The sequence below is a fragment of the Rattus norvegicus genome, chromosome 19 (genome assembly GCF_021556685.1).
Source record: "Rattus norvegicus strain SHRSP/BbbUtx chromosome 19, alternate assembly SHRSP_T2T, whole genome shotgun sequence".
Lineage (NCBI taxonomy): Eukaryota > Metazoa > Chordata > Mammalia > Rodentia > Muridae > Rattus > Rattus norvegicus.
Genome location: NC_141552.1, coordinates 72,277,781 through 72,303,671, shown reverse-complemented (window position 1 = coordinate 72,303,671; position 25,891 = coordinate 72,277,781). Strand labels below are relative to the sequence as shown.

General features: G+C 38.6%; 1 protein-coding gene and 1 pseudogene across 16 annotated transcripts in view; both read left to right on the top strand.

Moving 5' to 3' along the window:
- The window catches only part of Ccdc7a (coiled-coil domain containing 7A), a 410,770-nt gene that overhangs the window by 169,168 nt on the left and 215,711 nt on the right, over positions 1-25,891 (top strand). For 11 of the 16 annotated variants that reach the window (XM_087595057.1, XM_087595068.1, XM_087595056.1 and 8 more), the window contains 9 exons: positions 757-873; positions 3,410-3,526; positions 6,050-6,166; positions 8,685-8,801; positions 11,317-11,433; positions 16,476-16,574; positions 19,120-19,218; positions 21,675-21,791; positions 24,295-24,393. In XM_087595057.1, coding sequence (XP_087451183.1) covers positions 757-873; positions 3,410-3,526; positions 6,050-6,166; positions 8,685-8,801; positions 11,317-11,433; positions 16,476-16,574; positions 19,120-19,218; positions 21,675-21,791; positions 24,295-24,393 — 999 coding nt within the window. The remainder of the gene's footprint in view (positions 1-756; positions 874-3,409; positions 3,527-6,049; positions 6,167-8,684; positions 8,802-11,316; positions 11,434-16,475; positions 16,575-19,119; positions 19,219-21,674; positions 21,792-24,294; positions 24,394-25,891) is intronic. The other 5 variants (XM_087595063.1, XM_087595062.1, XM_087595067.1 and 2 more) reach the window with 3 other exon arrangements.
- On the top strand, positions 12,222-14,149 carry LOC147999633 (ATP-binding cassette sub-family F member 2 pseudogene; annotated as a pseudogene).

The window sequence follows — 25,891 nt, the reverse complement described above, 5'->3', positions numbered from 1 at the left end:
GCCTTAGAACGTAAAGTCATGTAAGGTCTCCATGTAACCGAAATGGAAATGCCACAAATTAGTATGAACTTCATAATCTTATGCACAAAGACATGCACATACACAATAACAATAATCAGTAAAGTCAGTTTAGCTAGGTAACCAGTGAAGGTGGCCGGATCAAAATTGAGTATAGATCAGAGTCTGAGTATAGAACTCAACATTTTTTTTCTCACTTTACTATGACCTTGGATAATCCCATGGTATCTCTGCAAAGAGTGGTCTCATCATGTTCCTCAGTCCATAGGCCATTGCAACACCAAAATGGTACCCAACAAAGAAGTTGAGATTCTCAGATGTTCCTCCATCTTCATGCAGTGTACCTGCCATGGTTCTGAAGAAAATTATCAATGTTGCACCCTGAGTTAACAAGGCTACTTCATTATGGCAGAAGGACATATTCATGTCTCTGTAGTCTTTATAAATGAATGGTGAAATGAGGTGAAGAGACTTGCATTTATTATTATTTTTTAAGTAATGAACATAAAGTACAATGGTGTAGCAAACTTATCAGAAATTCGAATTTATGCATTTTACACAGGGAATTTTGGAGACAAAGTTTGATATATCCTAGGCTAGCATTTCCATGGTTGTCTGGAAACCCCTGGTAACTCCTTCCTGAATACTGAGATTCTAGGCGTGTGCAACATGCAAATTTTCAAACATTTTAAAATATTTTGAATTAAATATACCTGATTCATTCACTTCCTTTTTTAGAAGCTGATGGAGCATATAGCCCTCCAAATCAAGTTTCATTCTCAAAATCAGACATAGAAACAGCGAAGCAAATATCTTCTAAAAGAAAAAGAAACTTTGGTCAGGATAATATTCCAGGTAACTTTGGTCTATATTAGGTTCTTCAGGTGGTCTTTTATTTTGTTTCATAAATCTGCATTTAAGAATATAGTTTCCAAAACTTACTCCTGCACTAAGAGACTATACCCCTAACATAAGAAAGAATTAATACTAGAACTATATAGGATAGGCTGGCGGTGAACTTGAATACTTCCAAGCAGAAGTTTTGGCTCTAAGATTATTTAATAACTAGTAAAATATGGTAATACTTCAGTCTCAAAAGCAGATAGTTTCTCATACTAGTGTCTTTCAGAGTTTCGGTGTATCTATATAGTTTTGTGGTAATTCAAAAGTCTATGCCCATAGTATAATTTGACCAAGTTGACAACTTTGTGGAGTCATCAGAAGCAGAACATGAAAACACAATTACCTGCTAGCTCTCCTACAGGTATACAGACACACACACACACACACACACACACACACACACACACACACACACACACACAGACAAACACAAACACACGTCCTATAGATCTTAAAGCCCATGGTTTCATTGACTTGACAAGTGGTAGCCTTCTGGAGGCCATCGGTTCTAGTCACATATATAGATACTGTTGTGATAAGCAAGTGAAGTACAAATGAGGAGACAAAGAGCCTAAGGGGTTATCTAGGAAGCCTTGTTAAGACCTCTAGCTCTCCTCCTATTTATGACGTCTAGTATAAAAATACTCTCAGGTAACCTAACAAGTCGGTGTTAAGGAACTTTCTGGTATCCGGGAAATGAGTGTAGATGTATAAATAATGCCATCTGCAATGTACCTCTTTTATGTTTTGAGTCATTAGAATTGGAAACTTAGCAATTTCCTCTAGACTCTATGGTCTAGGGTATCATGCTTTAGATATCAGAGCCATGGTTTTGACTTGGCTTCTAGAGGTGTTTATTGAATCTGTCTATACTGGGAAAAGTAGCAAAGGTGGGAAAAATAGAATATTTAGTCCTAAGGTAGTATTCATGCTAGGGTGATGTGATAACATCAATATGGTAGAAGACTGATCTTTCCTCTCAAATAGAACATTTAGCAGTTCTACCAAAGAGTTGTCACTTATGGGGGAGCCTTTCCACAACTCTGTGGAAAAATACTAGTGTTGACAACAAATCATTCCACGTAAAGTGAAAGTGATCATGCACATGTATGTGGGATTAAGTATGAAAAAAGGAAACTGGAAATATCAATTCTCTATATTAGTGACTCTCTACTTGTAAGACAGTCACAGTGTTCATTACATAAAACAATGTCATATATCACAGGTTCCAAGGGGTATACAAAATTGAACCATGTGATCTTGGCAAGGCCAAAAACTCTGTGTGCACAAATAAAACTTAATTTGACAATATTTGTTTCATTAATGCAAGTCATGACAACAGCTTTATTTTTCTCCATCTGAAGTTGTTTTGTGTAACAAATGTAGTGGATAAACTGGATGTTTCTATAGTACAAGCATACCTTCTAATGAAAATTTGCATAAAACTATGTTTGTGGACTTGAGGCTGAGTGTAAGGAGGAGCTTGAAATCAAAGTATTTCAGTCATTCTGTCACTAACTAGGGCCAGACAATATTGTGTAACCCTTACCTAGATCATCCAGGAATGGGGTCCATTTATCATTCTTAGGTCACTGTGTGTCCTCTAATCAAAGTGCTCTCTTAATGGTAACTGTTTTTCCATTCTGTGCCCTCTTAGATGAGGATATTACTGTCTACCACCTAGCACAGGTTAGAGAGAATTTAATATAGCTAGGTAAGCACCTGCAAGATGCCTTAGAACGTAAAGTCATGTAAGGTCTCCATGTAACCGAAATGGAAATACCACAAATTAGTATGAACTTCATAATCTTATGCACAAAGACATGCACATACACAATAACAATAATCGGCAAAGTCAGTTTAGCTAGGTAACCAGTGAAGGTGGCCGGAACAAATTTGAGTATAGATCAGAGTCCGAGTATGGATCTCAACATTTTTTTTCTCACTTTACTATGACCTTGGATAATCCCATGGTATCTCTGCAAAGAGTGGTCTCATCATGTTCCTCAGTCCATAGGCCATTGTGCAACACCAAAATGGTACCCAACAAAGAAGTTGAGAGTCTCAGATGTTCCTCCATCTTCATGCAGTGTTCCTGCCATGGTTCTGAAGAAAGTTATCAATGTTGCACCCTGAGTTAACAAGGCTACTTCATTATGGCAGAAGGACATATTCATGTCTCTGTAGTCTTTATAAATGAATGGTGAAATGAGGTCAAGAGACTTGCATTTATCATTATTTTTAAGTAATTAACATAAAGTACAATGGTGTTGCAAACTTATCAGAAATTTGAATTTATGCATTTTTCACAGGGAATTTTGGAGACAAAGATTGATATGTCCTAGGGTAGCATTTCCATGATGGTCTTGAAACTCCTTGTAACTCCCTGCTGAATACTGAGATTCTAGGCATGTGCAATACGCAAATTTTCAAACATTTTAAAATATTTTGAATTAAATATACCTGTTTCATTCACTTCCTTTTAAAGAAGCTGATGGAGCATATAGCCCTCCAAGTCAAGTTTCATTCTCAAAATCAGACATAGAAACAGCGAAGCAAATATCTTCTAAAAGAAAAAGAAACTTTGGTCAGGATAATATTCCAGGTAACTTTGGTCTATATTAGGTTCTTCAGGTGGTCTTTTATTTTGTTTCATAAATCTGCATTTAAGAACATAGTTACCAAAACTTACTCCTGCCCTAAGAGACTATACCCCTACCATAAGAAAGAATTAATACTAGAACTATATAGGATAAGCTGGCGGTGAACTTGAATTACTTCCAAGCAGAAGTTTTGGCTCTAAGATTATTTAATAACTAGTAAAATATGTTAATATTTCAGTCTCAAAAGCAGATAGTTTCCCATACTAGTGTCTTTCAGAGTTTCAGTGTATCTATATAGATATTTGTTAACTCAAAATCTATGCTCATAGTATCATTTGACCAAGGTGACTCCTTTGTGGAGGCATCAGAAGCAGAACATGAAAACACATCTTACCTCCTAGTTATCCTACATGTACACACACAGACACACACACACACACACACACACACACACACACACACACACACACACACACGTCCTTCAGCTTTTACAGCCCATGTTTTCATTGAGCATTCAAGTGGTGGCCTTCTGGAGGCCATCGGTTCCAGTCACAAATATAGATACTATTGTGAATAACAAGTTAAATACAAATGAGGAGACAAAGCGTCTAAGGGGATATCTAGGAAGCCTTGTTAAGACCTCTAGCTCTCCTCCTATTTATGTTGTCTAGTATAAAAATACTCTCAGATAACCTAACAAGTCGGTGTTAAGGAACTTTCTGGTATCAGGGAAATGAGTGTAGATGTATGAATAATCCCATCTGCAATGTACCTCTTTTATGTTTTGAGCCATTAGAATTGGAAACTTAGCAATTTCCTCTAGATTCTCGGGTCTAGGGTATCATGCTTTAGATATCAGAGCCATGGGTTTGACTTGGCTTCCAGAGGTGTTTATTGAGTCTGTCTATACTGAGAAAAGAGGCATGGGTGGGGAAAATAGAATATTTAGTCCTAAGGTAGTATCCTTCCTAGGTTGATGTGATAACATCAATATGGTAGAAGACTGATCTTTCCTCTCAAATAGAACATTAAGCATTTCTACCATAGAGCTGTCACTTATGTGGGAGCCTTTCCACAACTCTGTGGAAAAATACTAGTGTTGACAACAAATCATTCCACGTAAAGTGAAAGTGATCATGCACATGTATGTGGGATTAAGTATTAAAAAAGGAAACTGGAAATATCAATTCTCTATATTAGTGCCCCTCTACTTGTAAGACAGTCACAGTGTTGATTACATAAAACAATGTCATATATCACAGGTTCCAAGGGTTGTACAAAATTGAACCATGTGATCTTGGCAAGGCCAAAAACTCTGTGTGCACAAATAAAACTTACTTTGACAATATTTGTTTCATTAATGCAAGTCATGACAACAGCTTTATTTTTCTCCATCTGAAGTTGTTTTGTGTAACAAATGTAGTGGATAAACTGGATGTTTCTATAGTACAAGCATACCTTCGAATGAAAATTTGCATAAAACTATGTTTGTGGACTTGAGGCTGAGTGTAAGGAGGAGCTTGAAATCAAAGTATTTCAGTCATTCTGTCACTAACTAGGGCCAGACAATATTGTGTAACCCTTACCTAGATCATCCAGGAATGGGGTCCATTTATCATCCTTAGGTCACTGTGTGTCCTCTAATCAAAGTGCTCTCTTAATGGTAACTGTTTTTCCATTCTGTGCCCTCTTAGATGAGGATATTACTGTCTACCAGCTAGCACAGGTTTAGAGAGAATTTAATATAGCTAGGTAAGCACCTGCAAGATGCCTTAGAATGTAAAGTCATGTAAGGTCTCCATGTAACCGAAATGGAAATGCCACAAATTAGTATGAACTTCATAATCTTATGCACATAGACATGCACATACACAATAACAATAATCGGCAAAGTCAGTTTAGCTAGGTAACCAGTGAAGGTGGCTGGAACAAATCTGTGTATAGATCAGAGTCTGAGTATAGATCTCAACATTTTTTTTCTCACTTTACTATGACCTTGGATAATCCCATGGTATCTCTGCAAAGAGTGGTCTCATCATGTTCCTCAGTCCATAGGCCATTTCAACACCAAAATGGTACCCAACAAAGAAGTTGAGAGTCTCAGATGTTCCTCCATCTTCATGCAGTGTTCCTGCCATGGTTCTGAAGAAAGTTATCAATGTTGCACCCTGAGTTAACAAGGCTACTTCATTATGGCAGAAGGACATATTCATGTCTCTGTATTCTGTATAAATGAATGGTGAAATGGGGTCAAGAGACTTGCATTTATCATTATTTTTTAAGTAATTAACATAAAGTACAAAAGTGTTGCAAACTTATCAGAAATTTGAATTTATGCATTTTTCACAGGGAATTTTGGAGACAAAGATTGATATGTCCTAGGGTAGCATTTCCATGATGGTCTTGAAACTCCTTGTAACTCCCTGCTGAATACTGAGATTCTAGGCATGTGCAATACGCAAATTTTCAAACATTTTAAAATATTTTGAATTAAATATACCTGTTTCATTCACTTCCTTTTAAAGAAGCTGATGGAGCATATAGCCCTCCAAGTCAAGTTTCATTCTCAAAATCAGACATAGAAACAGCGAAGCAAATATCTTCTAAAAGAAAAAGAAATGTTGGTCAGGATAATATTCCAGGTAAATTTGGTGTATATTAGGTTCTTCAGGTGGTCTTTTATTTTCTTTCCTAAATCTGCATTTAAGATCATAGTTTCCAAAACATACTCCTGCACTAAGAGACTATACGCCTACCATAAGAAAGAATTAATTCTAGAACTATATAGGATAGGCTGGCCTTGAACTTGAATTACTTCCAAGCAGAAGTTTTGGCTCTAAGATTATTTAATAACTAGTAAAATATGTTAATATTTCAGTCTCAAAAGCAGATAGTTTCCCATACTAGTGTCTTTCAGAGTTTCAGTGTATCTATATAGATATTTGTTAACTCAAAGTCTATGCCAATAGTATAATTTGACCAAGTTGACTCCTTTGTGGAGGCATCAGAAGCAGAACATGAAAACACATCTTACCTCCTAGTTATCCTACATGTACATACACACACGCACACACACACACACACACACACACACACACACACATACACACACACACATGTCCCACAGCTTTTACAGCCCATGGTTTCATTGACCATTCAAGTGGTGGCATTCTCGAGGCCATCAGTTCCAGTCACAAATATAGATACTATTGTGAATAACAAGTTAAATACAAATGAGGAGACAAAGAGTCTAAGGGGATATCTAGGAAGCCTTGTTAAGACCTCTAGCTCTCCTCCTATTTATGTCGTCTAGTATAAAAATACTCTCAGATAACCTAACAAGTCGGTGTTAAGGAACTTTCTGGTATCAGGGAAATGAGTGTAGATGTATGAATAATCCCATCTGCAATGTACCTCTTTTATGTTTTGAGCCATTAGAATTGGAAACTTAGCAATTTCCTCTAGATTCTCGGGTCTAGGGTATCATGCTTTAGATATCAGAGCCATGGGTTTGACTTGGCTTCCAGAGGTGTTTATTGAGTCTGTCTATACTGAGAAAAGTAGCATGGGTGGGGAAAATAGAATATTTAGTCCTAAGGTAGTATTCTTGCTAGGTTGATGTGATAACATCAATATGGTAGAAGACTGACATTTCCTCTCAAATAGAACAGTTAGCAGTTCTACCACAGAGCTGTCACTTATGTGGGAGCCTTTCCACAACTCTGTGGAAGAATACTAGTGTTGACAACAAATCATTCCACGTAAAGTGAAAGTGATCATGTACATGTATGTGGGATTAAGGATGGAAAAGGAAACTGGAAATATCAATTCTCTATATTAGTGCCCCTCTACTTGTAAGACAGTCACAATGTTGATTACATAAAACAATGTCATGGATCACAGGTTCCAAGGGGTATACAACATTGAACCGTGTGATCTTGTCAAGGCCAAAAACTCTGTGTGCACTAATAAAACTTACTTTGACAATATTTGTTTCATTAATGCAAGTCATGACAACAGCTTTATTTTTCTACATCTGATGTTGTTTTGGGTAACAAATGTAGTGGATAAACTGCATGTTTCTATAGTATCTTCGAATGAAAATTTGCATAAAACTATGTTTGTGGACTTGAGGCTGAGTGTAAGGAGGAGCTTGAAATCAAAGTATTTCAGTCATTCTGTCAGTAACTAGGGCCAGAAAATAATGTGGAACCCTTACCTAGATCATCCAGGAATGGGGTCCATTTACCATCCTTACGTTACTGTGTGTCCTCTGAACATTGTGCTGTCTTAATTGTAACTGTTTTTCCATTCTGTGCCCTCTTAGATGAGGATATTACTGTCTACCAGCTAGCACAGGTTTAGAGACAATTTAATATAGCTAGGTAAGCACCTGCAAGATGCCTTAGAACGTAAAGTCATGTAAGGTCTCCATGTAACCGAAATGGAAATGCCACAAATTAGTATGAACTTCATAATCATATGCACAAAGACATGCACATACACAATAACAATAATCAGTAAAGTCTCTTTAGCTCGGTAACCAGTGAAGGTGTCCGGAACAAAACTGAGTATAGATCAGAGTCTGAGCTTAGATCTCAACTTTTTTTTTCTCACTTTACTATGACTTTGGATAATCCCATATTATCTCTAGAAAGAGTGGTCTCATCATGTTCCTCAGTCCGTAGGCCATTGTTCAACACCAAAATGGTACCCAACAAAGAAGTTGAGAGTCTCAGATGTTCCTCCATCTTCATGCAGTGTTCCTGCCATGGTTCTGAAGAAAGTTATCAATGTTGTACCCTGAGTTAACAAGGCTACTTTATTATGGCAGAAGGACATATTCATGTTTCTGTAGTCTTTATAAATGAATGTTGAAATCAGGTGGAGAGACTTGTGCTTAGTATATATTTTTAAGTAAGGAACATAAAGCGCAATGGTGTAGGAAACTTATCAGAAATTTGAATTTATGCATTTTACACAGGTAATTTTGGAGACAAAGTTTGTAATATCCTAGGCTGCCTTTCCATGATGGCCTTGAAACCCCTTGCAACCACCCCCGGAATACTGAGATTCTAGGCGTGTGCTACACACAAATTTTCAAACATTTTTTAAGTATTTTGAATTTAATATATCTGATTCATTCACTTCCTTTTTTAGGTGCCGATGAAGCACTTAGCTCTGCAAGTCAAGTTTCATTCTCAAAAACAAACACAGAAAGAATGAAGCAAATATCTTCTAAAAGAGAAAGAAATGTTGGTCAGGAAAATACTCCAGGTAACTTTGGTTTATATTAGGTTCTTCAGGTGGTCTTTTAGTTTGTTTCCTAAATCTGCATTTAAGAATACAGTTACCAAAACTTACTCCTGCACTAAGAGGCTATTTCCCTACCATAAGAAAGAATTAATACTAGAACTATATAGGATAGGCTGGCCTTGAACTTGAATTACATCCAAGCAGAAGTTTTGGCTCTAAGATTATTTAAAAACTACTAAAATATGGTAATACTTCAGTCTCAAAGGCAGATAGTTTTTCACACTAGTGTCTTTTAGAGTTTCAGAGTATCTATATAGTTTTGTGGTAACTCAAAAGTCTGTGCCCATAGTATCATTTGACCAAGGTGACTCCTTTGTGGAGGCTTCAGAAGCAGAACATGAAAACACATCTTACCTGCTAGCTATCCTACAGGTATACACGCACACACACACACACACACACACACACACACACACACACACAAACACACACACACACACACACGCACACACACACATGTCCCACAGCTTTTAATGCCCAAGGTTTTATTGACCTTTCAAGTGGTGGCCTTCTGGAGGCCATCGGTTCCAGTCACAAATATATATAGTATTGTGATAAGCAAGTGACCTACAAATGAGGAAACAAAGAGCCTAAAGGGTTATCTAGGAAGCCTTGTTAAGACCTCTAGCTCTCCTCCTATTTATGTCGTCTAGTATAAAAATACTCTCAGATAACCTAACAAGTCGGTGTTAAGGAACTTTCTGGTATCAGGGAAATGAGTGTAGATGTATGAATAATCTCATCTGCAATGTACCTCTTTTATGTTTTGAGCCATTAGAATTGAAAACTTAGCAATTTCCTCTAGATTCTCGGGTCTAGGGTATCATGCTTTAGATATCAGAGCCATGGGTTTGACTTGGCTCCTAGAGGTGTTTATTACATCTGTATATACTCGGAAAAGTATCATAGGTGGGAAAAATAGAATATTTAGTCCTTAGATAACATCAATATTGTAGAAGACTGATCTTTCCTCTCAAATCCAACATTTACCAGTTCTACCATAGAGCTGTCATTGATGGGGGAGCCTTTCAACAACTTTGTGGAAGAATATTAGTGGTGACAACAAGTAATTGCACGTAAAGTTAAAGCAATCGTGTACATTAATGTGGAAAAAAGTATGAAAAAAGGACACTGGAAATATCAATTCTCTATATTAGTTTCCCTCTACTTGTAAGACAGTCACAGTGTTTATGACAGAACACAATGTCATGGATCACAGGTTGCCAGGGTTGTACAACATTGAACCATGTGATCTTGGCAAGGCCAAAAACTGTGTGCCCAAATTATACTTACTTTGACAATATTTGTTTCATTAATGCAAGTCATGAAAAACAACTTCATTTTTCTCCGTCTGAAGTTGTTTTCAGTAACAAATGTAATGGATACACTGGATGGTTCTATAGTATATGCCAAGCTAAAAATGAAAGTTTGCGTTAAACTATCTTTGTGGACTTCAGGCTGCGTTTTTGGTGGAGCTTGAAGTTAAAGTATTCATCATCTCTTCCAGTAATTAGGGCCAGACAATCTCGTGGAACCCTTACCTAGATCATCCAGGAATGGGGTCCATTTACCATCCTTAGGTCACTGTGTGTCCTCTGATCAAAGTGATGTCTTAATGGTAACTGTTTTTCCATTCTTTGTGCAATTAGATGAGGATATTATTGTCTACCAGCTAGCACGGGTTTAGAGAGAATTTAATATAGCTAGGTAAGCACCTGCAAAATTCCTCAGAAGGTAAAGTCATGTAAGGTCTCCATATAACTCAAATGGAAATGCCACAAATTAGTATGTCCTCCGTAATCATATGCACATAGACATGCACATAAACAATAACAATAATCAGTAAAGTCAGTTTAGCTAGGTAACCAGTGAAGGTGGCTGGAACAAAATTAGAAATCGGAATCTTAGTATAGATCTCAATATTTTTGTTCTCACTTTACCATGACCTTGGATAATCCCACACTATCTGCAAAGAATTGTCTCATCATGGTCCTCAGTCCATAGGCCATTGTGCAACACCAAAATGGTACCCAACAAAGAAGTTGAGGGTCTCAGATATTCCTCCATCTTCATGCAGTGTGCCTGCCATGGTTCTGAAGAAATTTGTCACTGTTACTCCCTGAGTTAACAAGGCTACTTCATTATGGCAGAAGGACATATTCATGTTTCTGTAGTCTTTATAAATGAATATTGAAATGAGGTGGAGAGACTTGCGTTCATTATTATTTTTTAAGTAAGGAACATAAAGCACAATGGTGTAGCACACTTACTAGAAATTTGAATTTATACATTTTACACAGTTAATTTTGGAGACAAATTTTGTGATATCCTAGGCTGCCTTTCCATGATGGCCTTGAAACCCCTTGCAACCACCCCCGGAATACTGAGATTCTAGGTGTGTGCCACACACAAATTTTCAAACATTTTTTAAGTATTTTGAATTAAATATACCTGATTCATTCACTTCCTTTTTTAGGTGCCGATGAAGCACTTAGCTCTGCAAGTCAAGTTTCATTCTCAAAAACAAACACAGAAAGAATGAAGCAAATATCTTCTAAAAGAGAAAGAAATGTTGGTCAGGAAAATACTCCAGGTAACTTTGGTCTATATTAGGTTCTTCAGGTGGTCTTTTACTTTGTTTCCTAAATCTGCATTTAAGAATATAGTTGCCAAAACTTACTCCTGCACTAAGAGACTATTTCCCTACCATAAGAAAGAATTAATACTAGATCTATATAGCTTAGGCTGGCCTTGAACTTGAATTACTTCCAAGCAGATGTTTTGGCTCTAGGATTATTTAATAGCTATAAAATATGTTAATACATCAGTCCCAAAAGCAGATAGTTTCCCACACTAGTGTCTTTCAGTGTTTCAGTGTATCTATATAGTTTTGTGGTAGCTCCAAAGTCTGTGCCCATAGTAAAATTTGACCAAGGTGACTCCTTTGTGGAGGCTTCAGAAGCAGAACATGAAAACACATCTTACCTGCTAGCTATCCTACAGGTTCAGACACACACACACACACACACACACACACACACACACACACACACACACACACAGGTCCCATAGCTTTTAGAGCCTGTGGTTTCATTGACCTTTCCAGTGGTGGCCTTCTGGAGGCCATCGGTTCCAGTCACAAATATAGATATTATTGTGATAAGCAAGTGAACTACAAATGAGGAGACAAAGAGCGTAAGGGGTTATCTAGGAAGCCTTGTTAAGACCCCTAGGCCTCCTCCTATTTACAGCATCTAGTATAAAAAAACTTCTCAAATAACCTAAGAAGTTGGTCTCAAGAATCTTTCTGGGAGTCAAGGAGCAGCTCTGTTGGGACAGAGGCCAAGCGGTGAGGCCCCACTCCTGTAAGAACAGTAACTACCCCTGTGCCTCATCACCATTCCTTCTGACCTGGCTAAGTCGAAGGCAGCCAAAAAGAAGGAAGCCACCAAAGCTCAACAGCGGCCCAGAAAGGGACATGAAGATAATGGAGATGCTGTCACAGAACTTCAGGTGGCAGAGCAGGAAAATGAGACCAATGGCAGAGAGACCACAGGTGATTGAGAAGTTGATTTGCTGACCAAGGAGCTGGAGGACTTTGAGATGAAGGAAGCTGCTGCTCGAGCTGTCATCGGTATCCTGGCTTCTCACTCCAACAGTACTGACGTCCACATCATCAACCTGTCACTCACTTTTTATGTTCAAGAGCTGCTCAGTGACACCAAACTGGAATTAAACTCAGGCTGGCAGTATGGCCTCATTGGCTTAAATGGAATTGGAAAATCCACGCTGTTCTCTCCTGTTGGAAAGTGTGAAGTGCCCATCCCTGAGCACATCGACATCTACCATCTGACTTGGGAGATGCCCCCTAGCTATAAAAATGCCTTTGTTGTGTTGATGGAGGTGGACACAGAGCAGGCCATGCTGGAGAGATAGGCTGAGCGCTTAGCTCATGAGGATGAGGAGTGTGAGAAGCTCATGGAACTCTATGAATGGTTAGAGGAGTTGGATGCTGACAAAGCTGAGATGAGGGCCTCAAGGATCTTATACGGATTGGTTTCACACCTGCCATGCAGCGCAAGAAGCTGATAGACTTCAGTGGTGGCTGGCGGAAGAGTTACTCTTGCTACAGCCCTCTTCATTCGAACCTTCATGCTGCTGGACGATCCTACCAACCACCTGGACCTGGATGCTTGCGTGTGGCTGGAAGAGGAACTCAAGACTTTCAAGCGCATCCTGGTCCTTGTGTCCCATTCCCAGGACTTCCTGAATGGGGTCTGCACCAATATCATCCACATGCACAACCAGAAACTGAAGTACTACACAGGTAATTATGATCAGTATGTGAAGACACGCCTGGAACTGGAAGAGAACCAGATGAAGAGGTTTCACTGGGAACAAGACCAGATAGCACACATGAAGAACTACATTACCAGGTTTGGCCATGGCAGTGCCAAGCTGGCCTGGCAGGCTCAAAACAAAGAGAAAACACTACAGAAAATGATGGCATCTGGACTGACAGAAAGGGTTGTGAGTGACAGATGCTATTATTTTAATTTCCACCGTGTGGTAAGATCCCACCACCTGTCATTATGGTGCAGAATGTGAGCTTCAAGTATACAAAAGATGGGCCTTGCATCTACAATAATCTAGAATTTGGCATTGACCTTGTCAGACGAGTGGCTCTGGTAGGGCCCAATGGAGCAGGGAAGTCCACTCTGTTGAAGCTGCTAACTGGAGAGCTTCTGCCTACAGATGGAATGATCTGGAAGCATTCTCATGTCAAGATAGGGTGCTACTATCAGCAATTACAGGAGCAGCTGGACCTAGACCTTTCCTCATTGGAGTACATGATGAAGTGCTACTATAAGAGATCAAAGAGAAGGAGGAGATAAGGAAGATCATTGGGAGATATGGCCTCACTGGGAAACAGCAGGAGAGCCCAATCCGGAGCCTGTCAGATGGGCAGAAGTGCCGACTGTGTCTGGCCTGGCTGGCCTGGCAGAATCCGCACATGCTCTTTCTGGATGAGCCTACCAATCACCTGGACATCGAGACCATCAGTTCTCTGCCAGATGCCATCAATAAGTTCGAGGGTGGCATGATGCTCGTCAGCCATAACTTCAGACTCATCCAGCAGGTTGCACAGGAGATTTGGGTCTGTGAGAAGCAGACAATCACCAAGTGGCCTGAAGACATCCTAGCCTACAAGGAGCACCTCAAGTCCAAGCTGGTGGATGAGGAGCCCCAGCTCACCAAGAGAACCCACAATGTGTGAGCCCTCAGCTAGGCTTGGGTCAGGAATGCCACCTGGGGATTGCCAGCTGACAGCTGACCAGCCACTCAGGATAAGACCCTGGAGCCGCACTCCTGCACTGCCCCACTGCTGCAATGCTGCCCCCAGCCTCTCCACTAAGCCTGCCTTCGCTGCATCCTATCTCCAGCTGGATAACACCTGTCCATTTCCTACCCTCCTCCCCTTTGGGTCTGTCTATCTGTACTCCGCTGACTGTTCCCTCCAGACCCTTGCTGGTGACCTTGCCCTGAGAGATGCAGCCAGGGGTGCCTGGGTTAACCCAAGGGCCCAAGCACTGGTCTGGCCCTGGAAGGATTCAAGGGCCTCATTATGGGTTTCGGTGATGGAGAAATAACACCAGCCCATCACACCGCTTCTTTATTGCTTCTGGTTTGGAGCTCTGGGCCAGGACCTAGTACGGTTCGGTGTTTTAATAATTATTTAACAGTGTAGAACTATGTGTCATCTACCAAGAGTCCAATAAATAAGGAGGAAGATACAAAAACAAAACAAAACAAAAAAAGGAAATTTCTCTTATCAAGAAAATGAGTGTAGATATAAAATAATCCCATCTGCAATGCACCTCTTTTATGTTTTGATTCATTAGAATTAGAAACTTAGCAATTTCCTCTGGACTCTAGGATCTAGGATCTTATGCTTTAGATATCAGAGCCATGGGTTTGACTTGGCTTCTAGAGGTGTTCATTAAATCTGTCTATACTAGGAAAAGTACCATAGGTGGGAAAAATAGAATATTTAGTTCTTAGGTAGCATTCTTGCTAGGGTAATGTGATAACATCAATATGGTAGAAGACTGATCTTTCCTCTCAAATACAAAATTTACCGGTTCTACCATAGAGCTGTCACTTCTGAGGGAGCCTTTCAACAACTCTGTGGAAAAATATTAGTGGTGACAACAACTCATTCCATGTAAAGTTAAAGTGATCATGCACATGTATGTGGGAAAAAGTATGGAAAAAAGGACACTTGGAAATATCAATTCTGTATGTTAGTGTCCCTCAACTTGTAAGACAGTCACAGTGTTTATGACAGAACAGAATGTCATGGATCACAGGTTCCCAGGGTTGTACAACATTGAACCATGTGATCTTGGCAAGGCCAAAAACTCTGGGTGCACAAATAATACTTACATTGACAATATCTGTGTCATTAATGCAAGTCATGACCACAGCTTTATTTTTCTCCCTCTGAAATTGTTTTGGTTAACAAATATAATGGATAAACTGGATGTTTCTATAGTACAAGACTACCTTAAAATGAAAACTTACATAAAACTATCCTTTGTGGACTTGAGGCTGAATGTAAGATACAGCTTGAAATGTAAGTATTTGAGTCACTCTGTCAGTAACTAGGGCAAGAGAATCTTGTGGAATCCTTACCTAGATCATCCAGGAATGGGGACCATTTACCATCCTTAGGTCACTGTGTGTCTACTGATCAAAGTGCTGTCTTAATGGTAACTGTTTTTCCATTCTGTGTCCTCTTAGATGAGGATATTACTGTCTATGAGCTAGCACAGGTTTAGAGAGAATTTAATATAGCTAGGTAAGCACCTACAAGATTCTTCAGAAGGTAAAGTCATGTAAGGTATCCATGTAACTGAAATGGAAATTCCACAAATTTGTATGACCTTCATAATCATATGCACATAGACATGCACATACACAATAACAATAATCAGTAAAGTCAGTTTAGCTAGGTAACCAGCGAAGGTGGCCGGAACAAAACTGAGTATAGGGCAGAGTCTGAGTATAGATCTCAACATTTTTTTTCTCACTTTACCATGACCTTGGATAATCCCACAGTATCTCTGCAAAGAGTGGTCTCCTCATGTTCCCCAGTCCATAGGCCACTGTGCAACACAAAAATGGTACCCAACAAAGAAGTTGAGAGTCTCAGATGTTCCTCCATCTTCATGCAGTGTTCCTGCCATGGTTCTGAAGAAAGTAGTCACTGTTACAGCCTGAGATGACAAGGCTAGTTCATTATGGCAGAAGGACATATTCATGTTTCTGTAGTCTCTATAAATGAATGGTGAAATGAGGTGGAGAGACTTGTGTTTATTATTTTTTTAAGTATTGACCATAAAATGCAATGGTGTAGGAAATTTATCAGAAATTTGAATTTATGCATTTTGCACATGTAATTTTGGAGACAAAGTTTGATATATCCTAGGCTGCCTTTCCATGATGGCCTTGGAACCCCTTGTACCTACCCCATGAATACTGAGATTCTAGGCATGTGCCACACACAAACTTTCAAACATTTTTTAAATATCTTGAATTAAATATACCTGATTCATGCACTTCCTTTTTTAGGTGCTGATGGAGCACTTAGCTCTACAAGTCAAGTTTCATTCTCAAAAGAAGACACAGAAACAACAAAGCAAATATCTTATAAAGGAGAAAGACATGTTGGTAAGGATAATATTCCAGGTAACTTTGGTCTGTTTTAGGTTCTTCAGGTGGTCTTTTATTGTGTTTCATAAATCTGCATATAAGCATATAGTAACCAAAACTTACCCATGCACGAAGAGGCTGTTTCCCTAACATAAGAAAGAATTAATACTACAACTATATGGCTTTGGCTGGACTTGAATTTGAATTTCTCTGCCTCATTTTTCCAAGCAGAAGTTTTGGCTCTTAGATTATTTAATAACTACCAAAATATGGTAATACTTCAGTCCTAAAAGCAGACAGTTTCCACACTAGTGTCTTTCAGAGTTTCAGTGTATCTATATAGTTTTGGGGTACCTCAAATGTCTATGCCCATAGTATAATTTGATCAAGTTGATTCCTTGTGGAGGCATTAGAAGCAGAACATGAAAACAAATCTTACCTTTTAGCTATTCTCAGGTACACACACACACACGCACACACACACACACACACACACATACACACACGCGCGCGCACACAGAAACACACACACCAGAGCTTTTAGAACCTACGGTTTCATTGACCTTTCAAGTGGTGGCCTTCTGAAGGCCATTGGTTCCAGTCACAAATATAGATACTATTGTGATAGGCAAGTGAACTACAAATGAGGAGACAAAGAGCCTAAAGTGTTATCTAGGAAACCTTCTTAAGCGCTCTAGTTCTCCTCCTATTTATGGAATCTAGTATAAAAAACCTCTCAGATAACCTAACAAGTTGGTGTTAAGGAACTTTCTGGTATCAAGGAAATGAGTGTAGATGTATGAATAATCCCATCTGCAATTTATCTCTTTTATGTTTGGGTCATTAGAATTGAAAATTTAGCAATTTCCTCTAGACTCTAGGCTCTAGGGTCTTATGCTTTTGATATCAGAGCCATGGGTTTGACTAGGCTTCTAGAGGTGTTTATTGAATCTGTCTATACTGGGAAAAGTATCATAGGTGGGAAAAATAGAGTATTTCGTCCTTAGGTAGCATCATTGCTAGGGTAATGTGATAACATCAATATGGTGGAAGACTGATCCTTCCTCTCAAATAGAACATTTAGAGGTTCTACCATAGAGCTGTCACACCTGGGGGAGCCTTTACACAACTGTGTGGAAAAATATTAGTGGTGACAACAACTCATTCCACGTGAAGTAAAAGTGATCATACATATGTATGTGGGAAAAAGTATGAAAAAAGGACACTGGAAATATCAATTCTCTATATTAGTGTCCCTCTACTTGTAAGACAGTCACAGTGTTTATGACAGAACACAATGTCATGGATCACAGGTTCCCAGGGTTGTACAACATTGAACCATGTGATCTGGCAAGGCCAAAAACTCTGTGTGCACAAATAATACTTACTTTGACAATATTTGTGTCATTAATGCAAGTCATGACCACAGCTTTATTTTTCTCCCTCTGAAGTTGTTTTGGGTAACAGATGTAATGGATGAACTGGATGTTTCTATAGTACAAGCCGAACTTAAAATGAAAACTCACATAAACCTCTCCTTTGGAATTTAAGCTGAGTGTAAGGTGGAGCTAGAAGTGAAAGTATTTCAGTATCTCTGCCAGTAATTAGGGCCAGAGAATCTCATGGAACCCTTACCTAGATCATCCAGGAATGGGGTCCATTTACCATCCGTGGGTCACTGTGTGTCCTCTGATCAAAGAGCTGTCTTAATGGTAACTGTGTTTCCATTCTGTGGCCACTTAGATGAGGTTATTATTGTCTACCAGCTAGCACAGCTTTAGAGAGAATTTAATCTAGCTAGGTAAGCACCTGCAAAATTCCTCAGAACATAAAGTCATGTAAGGTCTCCTTGTAACCAAAATGGAAATTCCACAAATTTGTATGACCTTCATAATCATATGCACATAGACATGCACATAAACAATAACAATGATGAGTAATGTCTGTTTAGCGAGGTAACCAGTGAAGGTGGCTGGAACAAAACTGAGCATAGGGCAGAGTCTGAGTATAGATCTCAATATTTTTGTCTCACTTTACCATGACCTTGGATAATCCCACAGTATCTCTGGAATGAATGGTCTCATCATGGTCTTCAGTCCATACTCCATTGTGCAAGAGTAAAATGGTAACCAACAAAGCAGTTGAGAGACTGAGATGTTACTCCATCTTCATGCAGTGTACCTGCCATGCTTCTGAAGAAAGTTGTCACTGTTACACCCCGAGTTAAACAAGGCCACTTCATTATGGCAGAAGGAAATATTCATGTTTCTGAGTCTCTATAAAGGAATGGTGAAATGAGGTGTAGAGACTTGCGTTTATTATTATATTTTCAAGTAATGAACATAAAGTGCAATGGTGTTGGAAACTTATCAGAAATTTGAATTTATACATTTTACACAGGTAATTTTGGAGACAAAGTTTGATATATCTCATTATGTCCTTGAAACCCCTTGTAACCACACCCTGAATACTGGGATTCTAGGCGAGTGCCACACACAAATTTTACAACATATTTTAAATATCTTGAATTAAATATACCTGATTCATGCACTTCCTTTTTTAGGTGCTGATGAAGCAGGTAGCCCTGCACGTCAGGGATCATTCTCAAAAACAGACACAGAAAGAGCGAAGCAAATATCTTTTAAAAGAGAAAGAAATGTTGGTAAGGATAATATTCCAGGTAACTTTGGTCTATATTAGGTTCTTCAGGTGGTCTTTTGTTTCATAAATCTGCATTTAAGAATATAGTTACCAAAACTTACTCCTGCACTAAGAGGCTATTTCCCCACTATAAGAAACAATTAATACTAGAACTCTATAGCTTAGGCTGGCCTTGAACAGATGTTTTGGCTCTAAGATTATTTAATAACTATAAAATATGTTAATACTTCAGTCCCAAAAGCAGATAGTTTCCAACAGTAGTGTCTTTCAGAGTTTCAGTGTAGTTGTGGTAGTTCCAAAGTCTGTGCCCATAGTATAATTTGACCAAGGTGACTCCTTTGTGGAGGCATCAGAAGCAGAACATGAAAACACATCTTACCTGCTAGCTCTCCTACAGGTACACACACACACACACACACACACACACACACACACACACACACACAAACACGTCCCACAGCTTTCAGAGCCTGTGGTTTCATTGACCTTTCACGTGCTGGCCTTCTGGAGGCCATTGGTTCTAGTCACAAATATACATACTGTTGTCATAAGCAAGTGAAGTACAAATGAGGAGATAAAGAGCCTAAGGTGTTATCTAGGAAGCCTTGTTAAGATCTCTAGTTCTCCTCCTATTTACCTCTCAGATAACCTAACAAGTCGGTGTTAAGGAACATTCTGGTATCAAGGATATGAGTGATATGTATAAACAAATCCATCTGCAATTTACCTCTTTTATGTTTTGAGGCATTAGAATTAGAAACTTAGCAATTTTCTCCCGACTCTAGGATCTAGGGTGTTATGCTTTAGATATCAGAGCCATTGGTTTGACTTGGCTTCTAGAAGTGTTTATTTAGTCTGTATATAGATGGGAAAAGTATCATAAGTGGGAAAAATAGAATATTTAGTCCTAAGGTAGCATCCTTGCTACGATGATGTGATAACATCAATATGGTAGAAGACTGATCTTTCCTCTCAATAGAACATTTAGCAGTTCTACCATAGAGTTGTCACAGATGGGGGAACCTTTCAACAACTCTGTGGAAGAATATTAGTGGTGACAACAACTCACTCCACGTCAAGTTAAAGTGATCATGTACATGAATGTGGAAAAAAGTATGAAAAAAGGACACTGGAAATATCAATTCTCTATATTAGTGTCCCTCTACTTGTAAGCAGTGACAGTGTTTATGACAGAACACAATGTCATGGATCACAGGTTCCCAGGGTTGTACTCATTGAACCATGTGATCTTTGTCAAGGCCAAAAACTCTGTGTGCACAAATAATACTTACATTGACAATATTTGTTTCATTAATGCAACTCATGACAACAGCTTTATTTTCCTCCCTCTGAAGATGTTTTGGGTAACAAATATAATGGATAAACTGGATGTTTCTATAGCACAATCCTACCTTAAAATGAAAACTTGCATAAAACTATGTTTGTAGACTTGAGGCTGAATGTAAGGTGGAGTTTGAAGTGAAAGTATTTCAGTCACTCTGCCAGTAACTAAGGCCAGAGAATCTCATGGAACCCTTACCTAGATCATCCAGGAATGGGGTCCATTTACCATCCGTACGTCACTGTGTATCCTCTGATCAAAGTGCTGTCTTAATGGTAACTGTGTTTCCATTCTGTGGCCACTTAGATGAGGTTATTATTGTCTACCAGCTAGCACAGTTTTAGAGAGAATTTACTCTAGCTAGGTAAGCACTTGCAAAATGCCTCAAAACATAAAGTCATGTAAGGTCTCCTTGTAACCAAAATGGAAATTCCACAAATTTGTATGACCTTCATAATCATATGCACATAGACATACACATAAACAATAACAATGATGAGTAATGTCTGTTTAGCGAGGTAACCAGTGAAGGTGGCTGGAACAAAACTGAGCATAGGGCAGAGTCTGAGTATAGATCTCAATATTTTTGTCTCACTTTACCATGACCTTGGATAATCCCACAGTATCTCTGGAATGAATGGTCTCATCATGGTCCTCAGTTCATACTCCATTGTGCAATAATAAAATGGTAACCAACAAAGCAGTTGAGAGACTGAGATGTTACTCCATCTTCATGCAGTGTACCTGCCATGCTTCTGAAGAAAGTTGTCACTGTTACACCCCGAGTTAAACAAGGCCACTTCATTATGGCAGAAGGAAATATTCATGTTTCTATAGTCTCTATAAATGAATGGTGAAATGAGGTGTAGAGACTTATTATATTTTCAAGTAATGAACATAAAGTGCAATGTTTTCAGAAACTTATCAGAAATTTGAATTTATATACTTTACACAGGTAATTTTGGAGACAAAGTTTGATATATCTGATTATGGCCTGAAACCCCTTGTAACCACACCCTGAATACTGGGATTTTAGGCGTGTGCCACACAAATTTTACAACATTTTTTAAATATCTTGAATTAAATATACCTGCTTCATGCACTTCCTTTTTTAGGTGCCGATGAAGCAGGTAATCCTGAACGTCAGGGTTCATTGTCAAAAACAGACACAGAAAGAACGAAGCAATTATCTTTTAAAAGAGAAAGAAATGTTGCTAAGGATAATATTCCAGGTAACTTTGGTCTACATTAGATTCTTCAGGTGGTCTTTTAGTTTGTTTCATAAATCACATTTAAGAATATAGTTACAAAGACTTACTCCTGCACTAAGAGACTATTTCCCTAACATAAGAAAGAATTAATATTAGACCCCTATAGCTTGGGCTGGCCTTGACCTTGAATTACTTCCAAGCAGATGTTTAGGCTCTAGGATTCTAAATAAGTACTAAAATATGTTAATAATTCAGTCCCAAAAGCAGATAGTTTCCCACACTAGTGTCTTTCAGAGTTTCAGTGTATCTACATAGTTTTGTGGTAGCTCCAAAGTCTGTGCCCATAGTATAATTTGACCAAGGTGACTCCTTTGTGGAGGCATCAGAAGCAGAACATGAAAACACATCTTACTTGCTAGCTCTCCTACAGGTACACACACACACACACACACACACACACACACACACACACACACACATGTCCCACAGCTTTTAGAGCCTGTGGTTTCATTGACCTTTAACGTGCTGGCCTTCTGGAGGCCATCGGTTCTAGTCACAAATATAGATATTATTGTGATAAGCAAGTGAAGTACAAATGAGGAGACAAAGAGCCTAAGGTATTATCTAGGAAGCTTTGTTAAGACCTCTAGCTCTTCTCCTATTTATGGAATCTAGTATAAAAACCCTCTCAGATAACCTAACATGTCGGTGTTAAGGAACATTCTGGTATCAAGGATATGAGTGTAGATGTATAAATAATCCCATCTGCAATTTACCTCATTTATGTTTTGATTCATTAGAATTAGAAACTTAGCAATTTCCTCTAGACTATGGGATCTAGGGTATTATGCTTTAAATATCACAGCCATGGGTTTGTCTTGGCTTCTAGAGGTGTTTATTAAATCTGTCTATACATGGGAAAAGTATCATAGGTGGGAAAAATAGAATATTTAGTCCTAAGGTAACATCCTTGCTCTGGTGATGTGATAACATCAATATGGTAGAAGACTGATCTTTCCTCTCAAATACAACATTTACCGGTTTTACCATAGAGCTGTCACTGATGGGGGAGCCTTTCAACAACCCTGTGGAAGAATATTAGTGGTGACAACAAGTAATTGCACATAAAGTTAAAGCAATCGTGTACATGAATGTGGAAAATAGTATGAAAAAAGGACACTGCAAATATCAATTCTCTATATTAGTGTCCCTCTACTTGTAAGACAGTGACAGTGTTTATGACAGAACACAATGTCATGGATCACAGGTTCCCAGGGTTGTACAAGATTGAACCATGTGATCTTGGCAAGGCCAAAAACTCTGTGTGCACAAATACTACTTACTTTGACAATATTTGTATCATTAATGCAAGTCATGACCACAGCTTTATTTTTCTCCATCTGAAGTTGTTTTGGGTAACAGATGTAATGGATGAACTGGATGTTACTATAGTACAAGCCTACCTTAAAATGAAAACTTACATAAACCTCTCCTTTGTGGACTTTAAGCTGAGTGTGAGGTGGAGCTTGAAGTGAAAGTATTTCAGTATCTCTGCCAGTAATTAGGGCCAGAGAATCTCATGGAACCCTTAGCTAGATCATCCAGGAATGGGGTCCATTTACCATCTGTGGGTCACTGTGTCCTCTGATCAAAGTGCTCTCTTAATGGTAACTGTTTTTCCATTCTGTGCCCAATTAGATGAGGACATTACTGTTTACCAGCTAGCACAGGTTTAGAGAGAATTTAGCTAGGTAAGCACCTGCAAGATTCCTCAGAAGGTAAAGTCATGTAAGATCTCCATGTAACTGAAATAGAAATGCCACAAATTACTATGACCTTCATAATCATATGCACATAGACATGCACATACACAATAACAATAATCAGTAAAGTCAGTTTAGCTAGGTAACCAGTGAAGGTGGCCAGAACAAAACTGAGTATATGGCAGAGTCTGAGTATAGATCTCAACATTTTTTTTCTCACTTTACCATGACCTTGGATAATCCCACAGTATCTCTGCAATGAATGGTCTCATCATGGTTCTCAGTCCACACTCCATTGTGCAACACCAAAATGGTACCCAACAAAGAAGTTGAGAGTCTCAGATATTCCTCTATCTTCATGCAATGTACCTGCCATGGTTCTGAAGAAAGTAGTCACTGTTACAGCCTGAGATGACAAGGCTAGTTCATTATGGCAGAAGGACATATTCATGTTTCTGTAGTCTCTATAAATGAATGGTGAAATGAGGTGGAGAGACTTGCGTTTATTATTTTTTTAAGTATTGACCATAAAATGCAATGGTGTAGGAAATTTATCAGAAATTTGAATTTATGCATTTTGCACATGTAATTTTGGAGACAAAGTTTGATATATCCTAGGCTGCCTTTCCATGATGGCCTTGGAACCCCTTGTACCCACCCCTTGAATATTGAGATTCTACGGATGTGCTACACACAAACTTTCAAACATTTTTTAAATATCTTGAATTAAATATACCTGATTCATGCACTTCCTTTTTTAGGTCGTGATGGAGTACTTAGCTCTACAAGTCAAGTTTCATTCTCAAAAGAAGACACAGAAACAACAAAGCAAATATCTTATAAAGGAGAAAGAAATGTTGGTAAGGATAATATTCCAGGTACCTTTGGTCTGTATTAGGTTCTTCAGGTGGTATTTTATTTTGTTTCATAAATCTGCATATAAGCATATAGTAACCAAAACTTACTCATGCACGAAGAGGCTGTTTCCCTAACATAAGAAAGAATTAATACTACAACTACATGGCTTTGGATGGACATGAATTTGAATTTCTCTGCCTCATTCTTCCAAGCAGAAGTTTTGGCTCTTAGATTATTTAATAACCACAAAAATATGTTAATACTTTAGTCTCAAATGCAGATAGTTTCCCACACTAGTGTCTTTCAATGTTTCAGTGTATCTATATAGTTTTGTGGTAGCTCAAAAGTCTTTGACCATAGTATAATTTGACCAAGGTGACTCCTTTGTGGAGGCATCAGAAGCAGAACATGAAAACACATCTTACTTGCTAGCTCTCCTACATGTACACACACACACACACACACACACACACACACACACAAACACGTCCCACAGCTTTTAGAGCCTGTGGTTTCATTGACCTTTAACGTGCTGGCCTTCGGAGGCCATCGCTTCTAGTCACAAATATAGATATTATTGTGATAAGGAACTGAAGTACAAATGAGGAGACAAAGAGCCTAAGGTGTTATCTAGGAAGCTTTCTCAAGTCCTCTAGCTCTTCTCCTATTCATGGAATCTAGTATAAAAACCTCTCAGATAACCTAACATGTCAGTGTTAAGGAACATTCTGGTATCAAGGATATGAGTGTAGATGTATAAATAATCCCATCTGCAATTTACCTCTTTTATGTTTTGAGTCATTAGAATTAGAAACTTAGCAATTTCCTCTAGACTCTAGGATCTAGGGTATTATGCTTTAAATATCACAGCCATGGGTTTGTCTTGGCTTCTAGAGGTGTTTATTAAATCTGTCTATAGATGGGGAAAGTATCATAGGTGGGAAAAATAGAATATTTAGTCCTAAGGTAGCATCCTTGCTCCGCTGATGTGATAACATCAATATGGTAGAAGACTGATCTTTCCTCTAAATACATTTACCGAATCTACTATAGATCTGTCCCTGATGGGGGAGCCTTTCAGCAACTCTATTGAAGAGTGTTAGTGGTGACAACAATTTATTCCACGTAAAGTTAAAGCGATCATGTACATGAATGTGGGAACAACTATGAAAAAAGGACACTGGAAATATCAATTCTCAATATTAGTGTCCCTCTACTTGTAAGACAGTGACAGTGTTTATGACAGAACACAATGTCATGGATCACAGGTTCCCAGGGTTGTACAAGATTGAACCATGTGATCTTGGCAAGGCCAAAAACTCTGTGTGCACAAATAATACTTACTTTGACAATATTTGTGTCATTAATGCAAGTCATGACAACAGCTTTATTTTTCCCCCTCTGAAGATGTTTTGGGTAACAAATATAATGGATAAACTGGATGTTTCTATAGCAAAAGCCTACGTTAAAATGAAAACTTGCATAAAACTATCTTTGTGG